Below are 13,443 nucleotides of genomic sequence, written 5' to 3'. Positions count from 1 at the left end.
CCCTGCCTTGTTTTGCCTTGTAGTCTTAAAATAGTGTGCGTGCAGCCTTGACGTGTTCTGCTGCAGTTGCCAGGCCAGCAGATAAATACATAGGTCCTTGAGATCATTTGAGCTCTATATGCAGTACATTTGCAATGGCTTAGATGTGTAAATCTGAACCAAGGGAACCACCCCACACATATTGCGTACTGTCCACCAGCTGAATGCTTTCTGTGTGGCCTGGAACCAGACTGTCATGGCTGCAAAATCTGCAGACACACCGTTAGACTGTAATCTCTGCTGAGTGCTGTAAAACTCACATGATGTAAATGCATGACAGCAATACCCCAATAACTTTTGACATTTTTATTCAAGTTTGAGAGTAGGTTGAATATTGCAGCAAAATCAAATTACTAAAGTATCTCAGCAAAAAGCGTTTTTCCCTTTTTTGTTTTTGTAAAGGTTGATTTTGAAATTTTCTTTATTCTGTGATGCTGTTAAGTGAATCCAGGTGTTTTTGAATGTTTTGTAGTAGAGTGCTGAAGGAGCTGAATGCTTCAAAACGTGAGCAGGGGAAACAGAAAGGGAGACAAAGATGCTTGCAGGCATGCACTGCATTGCATCAGCGCGAAGTTGACAAACAGCTCTTGTTTCCTCAGTTTTTCTCTTTTTTTAAGCTCATGACTTAAGGAGAAGTCTCAGGGTTCCCTGCTGAGTTGGAGATGGATGTGCCGGTGCCGCTGCTGTTCGATTTCTCCCGGCTTTGCAGAGTCATTGTGGCAGGGGAATCGTGAAGCGATGAGCCCTTATCAGATCACCTGCAGTGGTCAGCTGCAAATATCTTATTTTATCCCTCTGTGTCTTTATTTCTGTCTCACTCACTCTTCCTGTGTGGGCATGTACTTGAAAACTTTTTTTTCTTTTTCTCTCCCAATCTTTTGTTTTCATTTTGACCTTCACTAGAAGCACACAACCTTCCCATCAGTTCAGACTCCTTTCTTACATCTTTTCTCAAACGAGGGAAGAAGGGACGAGCAGAAAGGGCAGCTCCCTCAGTATTCAGAGTCATGATCAGCTTTTTTTTGTCTTTCCTGCAGAGTAGGAGGAAAGTAACTAATGACAGTAAGACCCTGCAAACGTGTAGCTCACCATGAGGGCATAGGGCAGTGTTGGATTTGATGCATGCCGTATAGACTAAGAGTTCCCCCAGGCCACCCCGTTTTGAAGCTTAAGTATTGATGTGCCTCATGGAAGCAGTATCAGTATTGCAACACATTGCAGAGCGATGAGATTCTGTACAAGGTGTGTCCTGCAGTGTTTTGTGTGTGTGTGTGGTGAGAGAGTGGGTGTGGCTAACGTCTCTACTGCACCAAGGCAAAACTTCCTCTGGATATATATATATATATTTATATCTATGTGACAGGTCAGTCATCGCATGCTGGAGTAGCAGACACCAAGTACTGCACCTCACACATTTCTGGTGTACATGAATCCCACTTTTATTTTCCACAGAAAAAAAAAAAGATGTTGGTATTTTTTTACCGGTCAGTTTTTGGTTACATTTAAAACCATCCTATGAAAAACTGTAGCACCAGAGCAGATTTCTTTCGCCCATTCTTTGATAAAAATGTCAATTTGTGCTATTTTCAGTTTTATTTTCATCCGCTTTGATTGTGGAGAGACGGTTACTTCTTGTATTTATGTAAAAAAAGATTAGCACTTCATTTCTTTTTCCAGTCATTTGCAAAATAAAAGAGAGAAAACTGTAGGCTATATCTTGTTTTTTTCTTGTTTTTTTTTTACCATTTAAATCACAACAAATACATTTAAAGCAAGTTTGTTTTAAAAAAAAAAAAGAAAAAAAGAAAAGAGAAGAACTGGGCGGCATTTAGCATAATCCAAGCAGGGAGTCAGCTTTCATGATGGTTATTATATATTTATATATTTATATGTATACATATATATCATGTTTATATACAAGTATGGCACTTGATTACACGAAAGCAAGAAAAAACACTTCACAAATAAAAGCAGTGGGCGCTTTGGTGTGTCATAAATTAAGGAAGTCACAGACGTTAGCGTTTTGCAGCAAAGTCACCAGATACTGTTTTGCAAGTCAGCTATAAAGCGATGGAATGGTTACATATGTTAAGGTCAGTGGTGCAACACAGGCAACAAACAAAAAGAAAGAAAAAATACATGAATTACGCTGATGTATTTCAACTAGGTCGCCAGTAAGGATTTATATCTATGCATATATAAATCTGGATGAGATATATATATATATTTTTTCCTTTAACCACTGTGTATTGTGCCATTCAGTTAGGTTGGTGCCAGAAAAACAAGATGGAAAGAAAAAAAAATGTCTTGAAAACACCGTCGGGTTGGTAGCACATTTTGGATAAGGTCAGGCCCTCCAGTGTTCACCTCTTAGTGCAATTTATGCATTTACTCTCTCTTCAAGTACATCAGAGCAAGCCCACAAAGAGTAAATATGTGAACACGTTAACACGGTCTCCGTTTAGCATCTTACATATAGAGTATAAACGTTACTAAAAAGTTGCATCAGTGCAATAATAAATAAGTAAACAAACGTGTAATCCACGCTTGCCATGAAGTCCTTAAAAGAACAAAAAAAAAAAAAAAAATCTGCCCACTCTTGAAGTCATGACACGAATTAGGCGTGCGGAGCTGTCCATCAAGTCCATTTTTTTCCCTTTTTTTTATTTTTTTACACGTTTTCATCCCCCCCACTCCTCCTCCTCCTCCTCCTCTTCATCCTCCATGTGCGTTACACATAAGCAGAGTCACTGGATTGAGTGCGGCCGAAATTAGGCACACTCATCCTAGGCAAGTCCTTATTTCTGATCTCATAAATTGACTTCCGCCGAGCCTGCACGCCTCGCACGGCCGTTTTGATTTTCCTCCACCCCAAGTGATTGAGTTCGGCCAGGTTCAACACCACACAAAACCCACTGACCGCGAACATGAAGACCAGGAACACAGTCTTCTCCGTGGGTCTGGAGACGTAGCACTCGACATCTTTTATGCAGGGGTAGCGATCACATTCGTACACCGACGGGACGTTGAATCCGTACAAGAAATACTGGCCCACCAAAAAGCCTATTTCCAGCGCGTTTCTGAAAACCACCTGGATGATGTAAAACCTGGAGATGCCCTCTTGTCGCCTCATTTTGGACTTTGTAGTTCTCATGGCCGAATTAGGGATCTCTTTGACTTCTAAGCAGTCTGGCTCGGCTTCTTTGGTGGAGTTCTCCGTGTTCTGAAGTACTCCATTAACAATGGTGTTCTTTATCTTTTTGCTCTCGTCTCGCTTGAGTGAATCTTGATCCTTATCTAGTGTCAGATAGACAGTCGAGTACCGCCGCTCCTTCTGCTTGGCCGACTGATGCACCGAGTAGGTGATAAAACAAAGGCTCGGGGTGCACACCATGATGATCTGAAAAACCCAATATCTAATGTGTGAAATGGGAAATGCCTTGTCGTAGCACGCCTGGTTGCAGCCCGGTTGTAAGGTGTTACAAACAAACATGGTCTGCTCGTCATCATAGACAGTCTCTCCAACTATTGCCACGATTAGAATCCGGAAGATGACCACCACTGTTAGTAGGATCCTAAAAAGCAAGCAAACAAATGAAAAAATGTGAAAATAAGTGTAAATCTGTGTGTTAAGTGACATGTGGTTCTGTTGCTGAAGCGCCGAGTCCAATTGTGATGGTGTGCGGGATTTAGGGAGCTGTCCAGTGCTGAAACAGGACGCTCTTGTGGATCATATGTGTTTGTTGCTGTGCGTGTCTGTGCGGTTTGTGTTTTCTGGTCTAACGGCTGAAATGACATGGAAGCAATCGGCGCTGCTTTGACTGTACCTGTGTGAGCTTTGTTTAACGGCACCGTGTGATAGCGCCGATTCTGTTTCTCATTCTCCTTTTTTTTTTTTGTCAGCACTCAGAGCACACACCAGCACTCAAACTCACCAACAAACATCAAATGGTAAGTGGATGGATGGGTGGATGACTGAATACGTGAAATGGCACGTGAATTTTGGTTTAGTTGAGGCTGTTTTACAGCACCATTCCAGGTTCTGAAATGACAGCTGCCAACTGATTTACTTAGCTGCCTCGTTCAGAGGGAGGGAAAAAAAGGAAGGGAAAAAAATCTGTGAAACAACACAGAAAAATCCACAACACAGACACGGAGGACTGGGCACCATGCTACGGAAGATCCTTGAGGCACAACACAGAAACGGGGGACTGGGAACCATGCTAAAGACGATCCTGGAGGCTGCTGCAATTCTTCTGTTGTTCTTGTTTTTTTTTTGTGATCTTACCTTCCTATCATAGTAGAGTGCTGCTGGACAGCAGCCTCCAGGAGCCTCTCTAGTATAGTCCATTCCCCCATTTCTGAGCATCCGGAGAAGACTAGAGCACAACGGCACTCTGTTCAAATCCCTCCAAAAAAAGCGCGTTATTTCCCGTCCTTCTTCTCTCTGACTCTCGTTGTTGTCAGTCTCCAAAGCTTCCGATTTCAGCTAAAAAATGCATCCGTCACGGGATGCTGCCGCCGTCCTCGTTTCTCTCCGTCTGTCTGCGCGCTATCTGGTTGGTTATGTGCTGAGCGCGCAGCGCCAGTGAGCGTCCTGCTGTGTGTGCCGAGCGCTCCCACGACGTTGCCACACTTTTCCTTGTCATGGGAGTCTGAAGGGCTGATTACTATAAGCCCTCCTATTTTCGATCTTCAGATCAGGTTGATGGGGTGCGCGCTGCGACTGGATGGAGGGAGGTTGGATTTAATGTCTTGCCAGAGTTAATCCGCCTTTAAGTAGTCTCTCTCCACACCCCCCCTCCCATGCGTCACGTACGCGCAGACAGGTCGGTGGAGCGCAATGAGAAGTACCAGGGCTTCTGATTTCCAATATTTTAGTTTTGTATATATCTTGCGCCATTCGGTGGACATCGCTGTGGACGGTCATGTCTACAGCGTTGCAGCCTGCAGTTCCTTGACTCTGTACATTTTCGCGCGGCTGGCTCCACGTGAGAAGCCTTAACACTGTCTGTTTTGTTATCACATGCGTCTCAGTGAGCTACGGAACCAACACCTATAACATTACCCATCCTTCCGGGACAGGGTTTGTACACTTGGGCGCAATGGTCAAGGTGACTTCCCGGTGTTTTGAACTTATCAGTGATATACAGAGAGTTACACAGCCGCGCAGCCTGTATGCGCAATCTAATATTATTTGGACAAAACCTATTGTTTGTGTAGAAACTATGGAGTACTGTGCTTTGTAAAATCTCCCTCTCTTGGAGGGGATAGCCTCGCATACCCAGAGGTATCCCTCCCCGTGTGGCAGGCTGCTGGTCCGGCTGGTAAAGCTGTTGCTTCCACCTCGGGCAAAGATCTGAATACAGTGACAGAGTGAAAGTACCATCCGAGTTGCTAATCGCTTTACGAGGCAACCTGCCTGTCTGCCTGCCTCTCTCTCTCTCTCTGCTGTGTGTGTGTGTATGTGTGTGTGTAGGTTTAAAAATAGAAGCAAAATATGTGACCCCGCCCTGTATGTTGCTTTGAGATTTGATCAATTTATGGCGCTGCACCGTGTGCGCCCACTAATTTTAGACCACTGTGTGTTTTGCCACTTTTTATGTCACACATTCATATGACATCAGCTAAAATGAGTGGCTTCACTCTGGATTTACAGGACATGTAAATCTAGCAGTCTAGTCTAATCTAATGGCTATTTTAGTTCTAGTACATAGTATGATTATTCATAATATAAATATATACTGTATGTGTGGGTTAACAATTTTGGATAATTCTTGACTCATTGATTTTGAAAGTGTTATTAGTAGTGGTAGGCTATGTAACGGTATCCGGGAGGTTTAGCTTCAGGTAGGCAGTGTGAGCTTTGTCCAGCACGGGAAAACGGGGGATTACCGATCACGTGACAGCAGTGTTTTCACTGAAACTTTGTGCGGTTAATTTCACATGAGGTGGCTTATCCTCTCCGCTCACTCTAATCTTTTCTAATTCAAATCTTTAATAACCTTTACTCATCCATCACGTGACGAAAGGGCAGAGCCTGGCTGCTTTCGAGAGACAGACAGAGGGAGATTTTTCTTTTTTGGTAGATCCTAAACCGGACCCTGAAACAACACCCTCATTTTCCAGATTAAAACCAAAAAGGAAGATGCGTCATAAGCAAGTCTCACTTCTCGTTTATTTATAAACCTATACATATCCACATATAAATTGCACTTTAGTGTAAACAAATAATTTGGCGACAACACAAGAGTTCCTGCTTTTGAGCCATAAATTGCGCTGTTGGCACAGAAGGAGGGAGGTAACAGAGGGGGGAGAGGGCGAAGGAGGGGCCTAGAAGCACTTCCTGTGGACGATGGAGGGTCCAGCCTCATCATACTCCTGCTTGCTGATCCACATCTGCTGGAAGGTGGACAGAGAGGCGAGGATGGAGCCGCCGATCCACACTGAGTACTTCCTCTCAGGGGGGGCGATGATCTAAGCACAAACACGTTTGTTAGTCCGGGACGCTGCTAATAGAAACGTAACAGCCACACTCAACAGTGAGTCAAAGTTACCTTAATCTTCATGGTGCTGGGGGCCAGAGCAGTGATCTCCTTCTGCATGCGGTCAGCGATGCCAGGGTACATTGTGGTGCCGCCAGACATGACGTTGTTGGCGTACAGGTCCTTACGGATGTCAATGTCACACTTCATGATGCTGTTGTAAGTGGTTTCGTGGATGCCAGCGGATTCCATACCTATGCAAACACAGCGCGCAAGTTAGTGGGTTTTTTACCCCCCGAACTCCCCTCCTCACCCCAACAGCAGAGAGCACATCTGACACCGCAGTCAGCTGTCAGGAACAGGTGCTGAAATGGACAGCTCCGCCAACAGCTGCGCGCTCTGTGGCGCAAATGGGAACAATAAGCCCCTGCTTTAGATTACTCATGTCTATTTATCGGCCATGAGGTGGTAAAGCAGAAGGTGGATAAACTGTGGCCTCCGGTTGGTGGCCATAATTAGGCGGCAAGACACCAATACGAGCAACAGACACGTCTATTTTCGGAAAACCATCCATTTATCCTGAGTTTATTTTGATTTAATAAGATTTAGGTCATATTTCTGTGAGCCAAAAACTCTGGGAAAATTCTACACTTTGTTTTACAATCTTCTTTTAGTCATATGCGGGGACTGAGTCGAGCACTGAGTTTTAATGTCCTCCATGCGACTCAGGAGTTTCAAGTCGGTTCTTAACCAATTTGAAATTGGTTAAGATTTGGAATAAAAGTTGTTTTGCCAATTTTGTTTGTGTGTGAGAAAGATTATTGAACGATTTAGGGTAACTCTAATACTAAAAGACCTCAGTTCATGTTACTGCATGAAACGCTTCAAACTGGGGCAGTTTACGCACCAATAAACGAGGGCTGGAAGAGCGTCTCTGGGCAGCGGAAACGCTCGTTGCCGATGGTGATGACCTGACCGTCGGGCAACTCGTAGCTCTTCTCCAGAGATGAGGAGGAAGCTGCTGTAGCCATCTCATTCTCAAAGTCCAGAGCCACGTAGCACAACTTCTCCTTGATGTCACGCACGATCTCACGCTCAGCTGGAGGGGGGATCAAACGTGCGTGATGTCAACCACATGTGCATCTTTACGCAAGTCAGAACGTGTGTGACTATAATTACATGCGGAGATAAGTTATCCATCTTTTCCCTTCTGTGGCTAAGTTCCTCATAAGTTTTACGTCTGTACTCACCGGTTGTGACAAAAGAGTATCCACGTTCAGTCAGGATCTTCATGAGGTAATCTGTGAGGTCACGACCGGCCAAATCCAGACGCATGATGGCGTGAGGAAGAGCGTAGCCCTCGTAGATGGGCACGTTATGTGTCACACCGTCACCGGAGTCCAGGACAATACCTGATGATGAATGCGTGAACAGTTAATCCACATATGAAGCCACTGCACAGAGTCTCTCAAACACGTGAGGAGTCTGTCATACCTGTGGTACGCCCAGAAGCGTACAGTGACAGCACGGCCTGGATAGCCACGTACATCGCGGGGACGTTGAAAGTCTCGAACATGATCTGGGTCATCTTCTCTCTGTTGGCTTTTGGGTTGAGGGGGGCCTCTGTTAGCAGGGTGGGGTGCTCCTCCGGGGCCACACGAAGCTCGTTGTAAAAGGTGTGGTGCCAGATCTTCTCCATGTCGTCCCAGTTGGTGATGATGCCGTGCTCGATGGGGTACTTAAGGGTCAGGATGCCTCTCTTGCTCTGGGCCTCGTCGCCGACGTAGGAGTCCTTCTGGCCCATACCAACCATGACGCCCTGATAACAACAAGGAGCAAAGATTTAGTTTGTGGAGGACCACTGCTAATCATCACAGAGAACATAACTATCCCTGTATGAAGAATCGATTCGTGTTTTTTGAAAAAAAAAAACGGATGTCTGTTTTCCTCATTTATCAGTTGGAATTTAGATTGTTAATTTTGGTGCGCAATTACGCACGGTGGATCTGGCCCTCATCCAAAGCCATAGCTTGTTCCTATATGATGTAAACTGCTTGTTCTTATCATCTGTGGAGTTTATGGTTTACTTCACCTGGTGGCGGGGGCGACCAACGATGGACGGAAACACGGCGCGAGGTGCGTCATCGCCGGCGAAGCCAGCCTTCACCAGGCCGGAGCCGTTATCGCAGACCAGGGCGGTAGTCTCTTCGTCGTCGCACATGGTGTCAGCTCTGAAACACACACGGGGGCGCGCACAAACACACGCAAGCAGTGGACGCCGTTAGTCCAAGTAATGAAAATCCCTGTTTGTTTGGACTGGGAGATTGGAGATATTGCTTTCCCACAACACACAAACAACACACACAAGGTCGCTTTAAGTGGACAAACAACCCACGGAATGGCTGTTACCTCACTATGCTGTTTTTTATCCAATAGAAGCATGTTAGAGGACATGGTTAGTATTTCAGACTTTCTTTGTTGGATCACTGAAATTTCTTTCTTTTAGTATTTCACAACTGCTATAATCCACGATCGGAAAAGCAGATGAGGATGATGTGGTGAGATGACCCGTTTCAGTTAGGTGATGAGATTTGGTTAGGCAAAGGATGAAGTCGCTGCCATTCGTGTTAAAAGCTGGTGTCCATCCTCTTGTGAGAAATCCAGTGGTTGGTCTTTTCTTTTTTTTTAAAGTCATCCTTAGGTCAGCTGTGCAGGTACTCACCAGATCAGCACCAGGCACGGGGTCTTGAGTGTGTAAACCAGGGGTGCTGTAATGTCACGTAGGACCAATTTATACCCTGACAGGTTTCAGTAGCAGCGCGACCCCTTCTCCATATTTGGTAGCCCATTGCCCCATTGACAACAGCCACTCCATGAATGGCATGACAAGGAGAGGGAACTCCCGCGCTGACATCTGTGCCTGCCGCCCATGTATGGAGGACACCGGTGAGGGCAGACAGGCAATGACAGGCTTCCTTTTCATCTCTTTGCCATCTATAAATCATGAAAATATAACTTAAAAAAAAAACAAACATTGTGTCTGTGTGAGGCTTGTGTCAGGCTTACCCTCTGATTAATGACAACAGTATGACCAATATGATGATACGTAATGTCAGTATAATATTCCTAAAATATTAGAATTTTAACAGTCTGTATAAAGCATTCTTACTGAAGGACACAGGCCATAATCACTATAATCAACAGATTTTAAACAGGAAGAGATGTATTTAAAAAACATTTACTCTATATGAATACCCATATTTCCCTTTGGTATTACAGCTCATATGTTATTTAGTTTGTTTTGTGCCTGTGTTTCTGGAAAGGTCTCCTAAATGCACATATTTAGACTGGCAGGACACATGTAGCTCTGCAGTACCAAATGGAGTGACCACTTGTGCCACACAGCTGGTGTCAGCAGCTGTTTGACTCTTAATTGAGGTTCCAAACCCCACATTTTGGGGGGGGGGGGCACTGCTGTAGACCAAACATTTCTGTTTTAGTACAGTGTAAACATGTCCCACATTCAAAGCTATTTAATTAAATTTCATCATAAGCGTGAACGTATATTCGTGGTAGCTAAAGCATGCTGGTGTTGGTCACCATATGGCAAATGAAAAGACAGACGTTTTGAAGACACATTCCTACATTTGATTTGCATAAAATCAATGGGTTTCCATAATTGTAATGAGCTGCATGGACATTATTGATGCGGTGGCCATGTGGCAAGTTTGAAATGATTAAAATTCATGCTTTAGTCATGCTCTCTTGCCTTCCCATTTGCATTTTGTGCTTTAATTGACTCATTATGGAGAAATTCTAATGCCAGCCATAAACCATAAAACATTTTCAAAGTCAGAAAATTTCAACTAGAACACAAATACACAGTCAAAAATAAGCCATAACAGGAAGAAATACTTGGGCACAAGTATAATATCAAAGGTTATCGTGGGGCATTGCGTTTATGCTCCCTGGCATATTTCTCTTCCTGTCTGAACATATACTAGTACCTCAAACACCAACCACTGGTCTAATTACCTTTTTTTTATGTAATAACAGTCAAGGTAATGTATTCTTTCGCATAAGCAACCTTACAGATAAATCAAAAGCAATGTTGATACTATTTGTTGTTTCCTGACATCAAAACAATGAACTAAAAGGAACATCTCTTGTTGTGACACATGCCATATTCTTTCTTTATTCTTGCACTGAGGAAAGAACAAGACATAGGAGATGACATTGCCGGTTTACTTGAAACAGACAGCGAGCGAGCTCTGAAGGCTGTGAAATAACATTGGCTAAGAGCAGTGGATGGTCCCACCACAAGGAGGACAAGACAAAAGGGCACAGCAAGCCATGAATCATATGCTGCTGTCACCCGACCCCGAGCCATAACCCTTCACTGTGTGACTCTTTGTTTTGGTCTTATGTAATGAATGGTAGGCTATGGTCTGCTTTAAGCATCCTTTTGCCCCAGTATTCAAATAATGCTAACATTTTATGACCGGAGCTTAGTGAAGTCTGTCTGTGGAGAACAGAACTGTAAAGATCAAGAGGCAAAGGTGGTCAACTACTTTCAGTATGAGTTTCCCCTTGTGCCAAAATATTGAACTCTTATAAAAGGGTATTTCAGTATTTGCTGCTATCCTTTTTCAGAGCACCCATGGGTGTGAGAAGCTCATGCCAGTGCCTGGATTAGACACAGAGGCACTTGGATGCTGCTCAAATAGTCCTGTAGTGTGACTGTCACTTTATCTATTGCTACTGAAATTAAATCACTGTGGCATGATCATTCATCTCCTACCTACAACCCCTCAGGAGATCATACTCATTACACAGCAGCAGAGATAAGATAATAAGGACAAAACTGCCCAGAACAAAAAACATATTGATTTTCAATGGGGATTTCACATCATAAACAGAGTACAAACCCTTTTAAAGAACCCTGAGGGGAAGTCATTTGCCTGATGCAGGCAAAGGTTTTGTACCTAAATCAATAGTGCACACATATATAGGAATGTCCCCTCGCTGAATTGTAGCATTTGAGCCATTCATCAAAAAATCCCGCTCAATACAAATGGTCTGAAAGCACTTTGTTCTATCCAACATGGCGCGTGTATCTGTGTTGAGCATCCGGGGCCATTTAAAGGTCGCAGCAGAAAGAAGACATATTGCTCAGTGAAAATTTGGTGCCCCCTCTCTGGCCCAAGCACTGATTGCTGAGTGACTTATGTTAAAGTGTTCTGCTGGATACCTCAGGGGAGCACAGAGTTTGGATCACTGTCAGCGTGACTGCAGTTACACAGCAAACGTCTGCTCATTCATTACCACTGATACTTTGAGCCGTAAGTCTCACTTTTCTCACGATGCACAGTTTGAATTTTTTTTTTGTTATGTAATAGGCTCAGCATGTGTTAGGACTGCTCTGTAAGCCCATCAGTAAAGAGAGTTACAAGCTGGTGCAGATCAGAATTAAACAAAATGTTCAATATTCAAGCAGTAGGAAGTATATCAAATTCATAATGAATTAAATACTGAACATTTCTCAAACAAGTTAGTGGTAAACCTAATGTTTTAACCTAATTATTGATCATTTTTATTAGCTGCTCAGCTTTAACAAAAATTATGTTCATTTTGCATAGATATGTTAACATTTTTTTTGTGATCCCATCTGAAATGAAGCAACAAGAAAAGTGCTAATTTGTTATTTAATGATTAGTTTACTTTTAATTTTCACTATTTTTTGATCAGATGTTTCCTGATTACAGTAAGGAAAACATCAGACTATGACTTAGAATTCACAATTCAATTTATTTTAGTCCTAAATAAGTTTAAACATCCTGAAACCAGCCTGTAAAATTCCCACCATGTTTAAGTTTTTAATGGCAGAATGCTAACTCTTCTCTTGCTTACCTTATTAAACCACAGCTCAATTTATTAAATTACCTCCAACCCTCAACAAAAACAAGGAAAAAAACTCCCTCATTAGGGAACTAGAAACCAGGAAAATACTCTTCCCTTTGTGGCCTGGAGAAGTGGCACGCTTACATTTCCTCACATAGCCATTTAACATTGTACCCACTCCACCTTGTGTATTTGTGTGTGTATGTGCATGTGAAATTACAGAGCGGTATGTGGTTAATTGAATGGGGAGGCATAGAGTGTCATCTCTCGCTCTCTGCCTTCCCGCTCTCCTTGCAGCCAGTAGGAGCAGTCTCTTTCCAGTCTCAGACCCCAATGAAAAATTCACCAGCTTGCCTCTCTCTCTCTCTCTCTCTCTCTCTCTCTCTCTCTCTCTCTCTCTCTCTCTCTCTCCCCCTTCTCAGTAAGTCACTGTCAGCTTGGCTTCAGGGCGTGTTGCCTGCTGTATCCTCTGCCAAGAGTTATGGAAGGAAAAACAGAGAAAGTTGAATTAAATTTGGGCAATTTTTTTTGGCAAGTGGTTTGTATCCTCAGGATGTTTGGGAGCAGAACTGGGCAGACAAAAAAGCAATCTAAGTAGGTCTCATATGACACACATAAATATTGCAGTACACATTCGGGCATCGGGTACCTATTTTTTATTTATTTATTTATGAATTTGACTCAGATTATAAACCGCATTAAAAAGAATGAGTGAGGTTTTGTCAGTCAACAGTGAGGAGTAGAAAATGAGGTTAAAAAGCGCACTGGATTGAAAATGAAATATTCATGAATCAAATTTGAATAAGCTACAAAATAGACAGCTACCCAGATTTGCAGGTATTTTCAGTACAAGTATTTTGGTATGTCTTTATAGCGTTTCCTAAGTATTGAATCCTGAGCTATTTTGGTGGTGGCTGTGAATGTCAGAACTGATAGGAAAGCCTGTGAGTTTTTAGGCAAAGTATCCAAAACACCTCGCCTGGAAGAAGTTCAGCTAAATAGGCTTTTGCTGTCTGAT

The 13,443-nt window shown here is 43.3% G+C and overlaps 3 protein-coding genes across 3 annotated transcripts in view; 1 reads left to right on the top strand and 2 right to left on the bottom strand.

The window, feature by feature from the left end:
- Window positions 1-683, top strand: part of stxbp6 (syntaxin binding protein 6 (amisyn)) — a 130,537-nt gene extending 129,854 nt beyond the window's left edge. Inside the window, exon 6 of the mRNA XM_046414015.1 lies at window positions 657-683. Within this exon, the coding sequence (XP_046269971.1) occupies window positions 657-668 (12 nt within the window). The 3' untranslated portion in view covers window positions 669-683. The remainder of the gene's footprint in view (window positions 1-656) is intronic.
- A 2,067-nt stretch (window positions 684-2,750) lies between these two features.
- Window positions 2,751-4,772, bottom strand: gjd2b (gap junction protein delta 2b). Its single transcript, XM_046414009.1, has 2 exons — window positions 4,328-4,772; window positions 2,751-3,614 (listed from the first exon to the last, which is right to left on the bottom strand). The coding sequence occupies exons 1-2, from the start codon at window positions 4,396-4,398 to the stop codon at window positions 2,771-2,773; spliced, it is 915 nt and encodes a 304-aa protein (XP_046269965.1). The 5' UTR covers window positions 4,399-4,772; the 3' UTR covers window positions 2,751-2,770.
- Window positions 4,773-6,198: 1,426 nt separating this feature from the next.
- LOC124072122 (actin, alpha cardiac muscle 1) lies at window positions 6,199-9,295 on the bottom strand. The gene is made up of 7 exons (XM_046413310.1): window positions 9,247-9,295; window positions 8,617-8,755; window positions 8,019-8,343; window positions 7,775-7,936; window positions 7,432-7,623; window positions 6,597-6,778; window positions 6,199-6,516 (listed from the first exon to the last, which is right to left on the bottom strand). The coding sequence occupies exons 2-7, from the start codon at window positions 8,743-8,745 to the stop codon at window positions 6,373-6,375; spliced, it is 1,134 nt and encodes a 377-aa protein (XP_046269266.1). The 5' UTR covers window positions 8,746-8,755; window positions 9,247-9,295; the 3' UTR covers window positions 6,199-6,372.
- Window positions 9,296-13,443: the final 4,148 nt, after the last annotated feature.

The sequence above is a fragment of the Scatophagus argus genome, chromosome 15 (genome assembly GCF_020382885.2).
Source record: "Scatophagus argus isolate fScaArg1 chromosome 15, fScaArg1.pri, whole genome shotgun sequence".
In the NCBI taxonomy this organism is placed as follows: Eukaryota; Metazoa; Chordata; class Actinopteri; family Scatophagidae; genus Scatophagus; species Scatophagus argus.
This window is presented reverse-complemented; position numbering and strand designations above follow the sequence as displayed.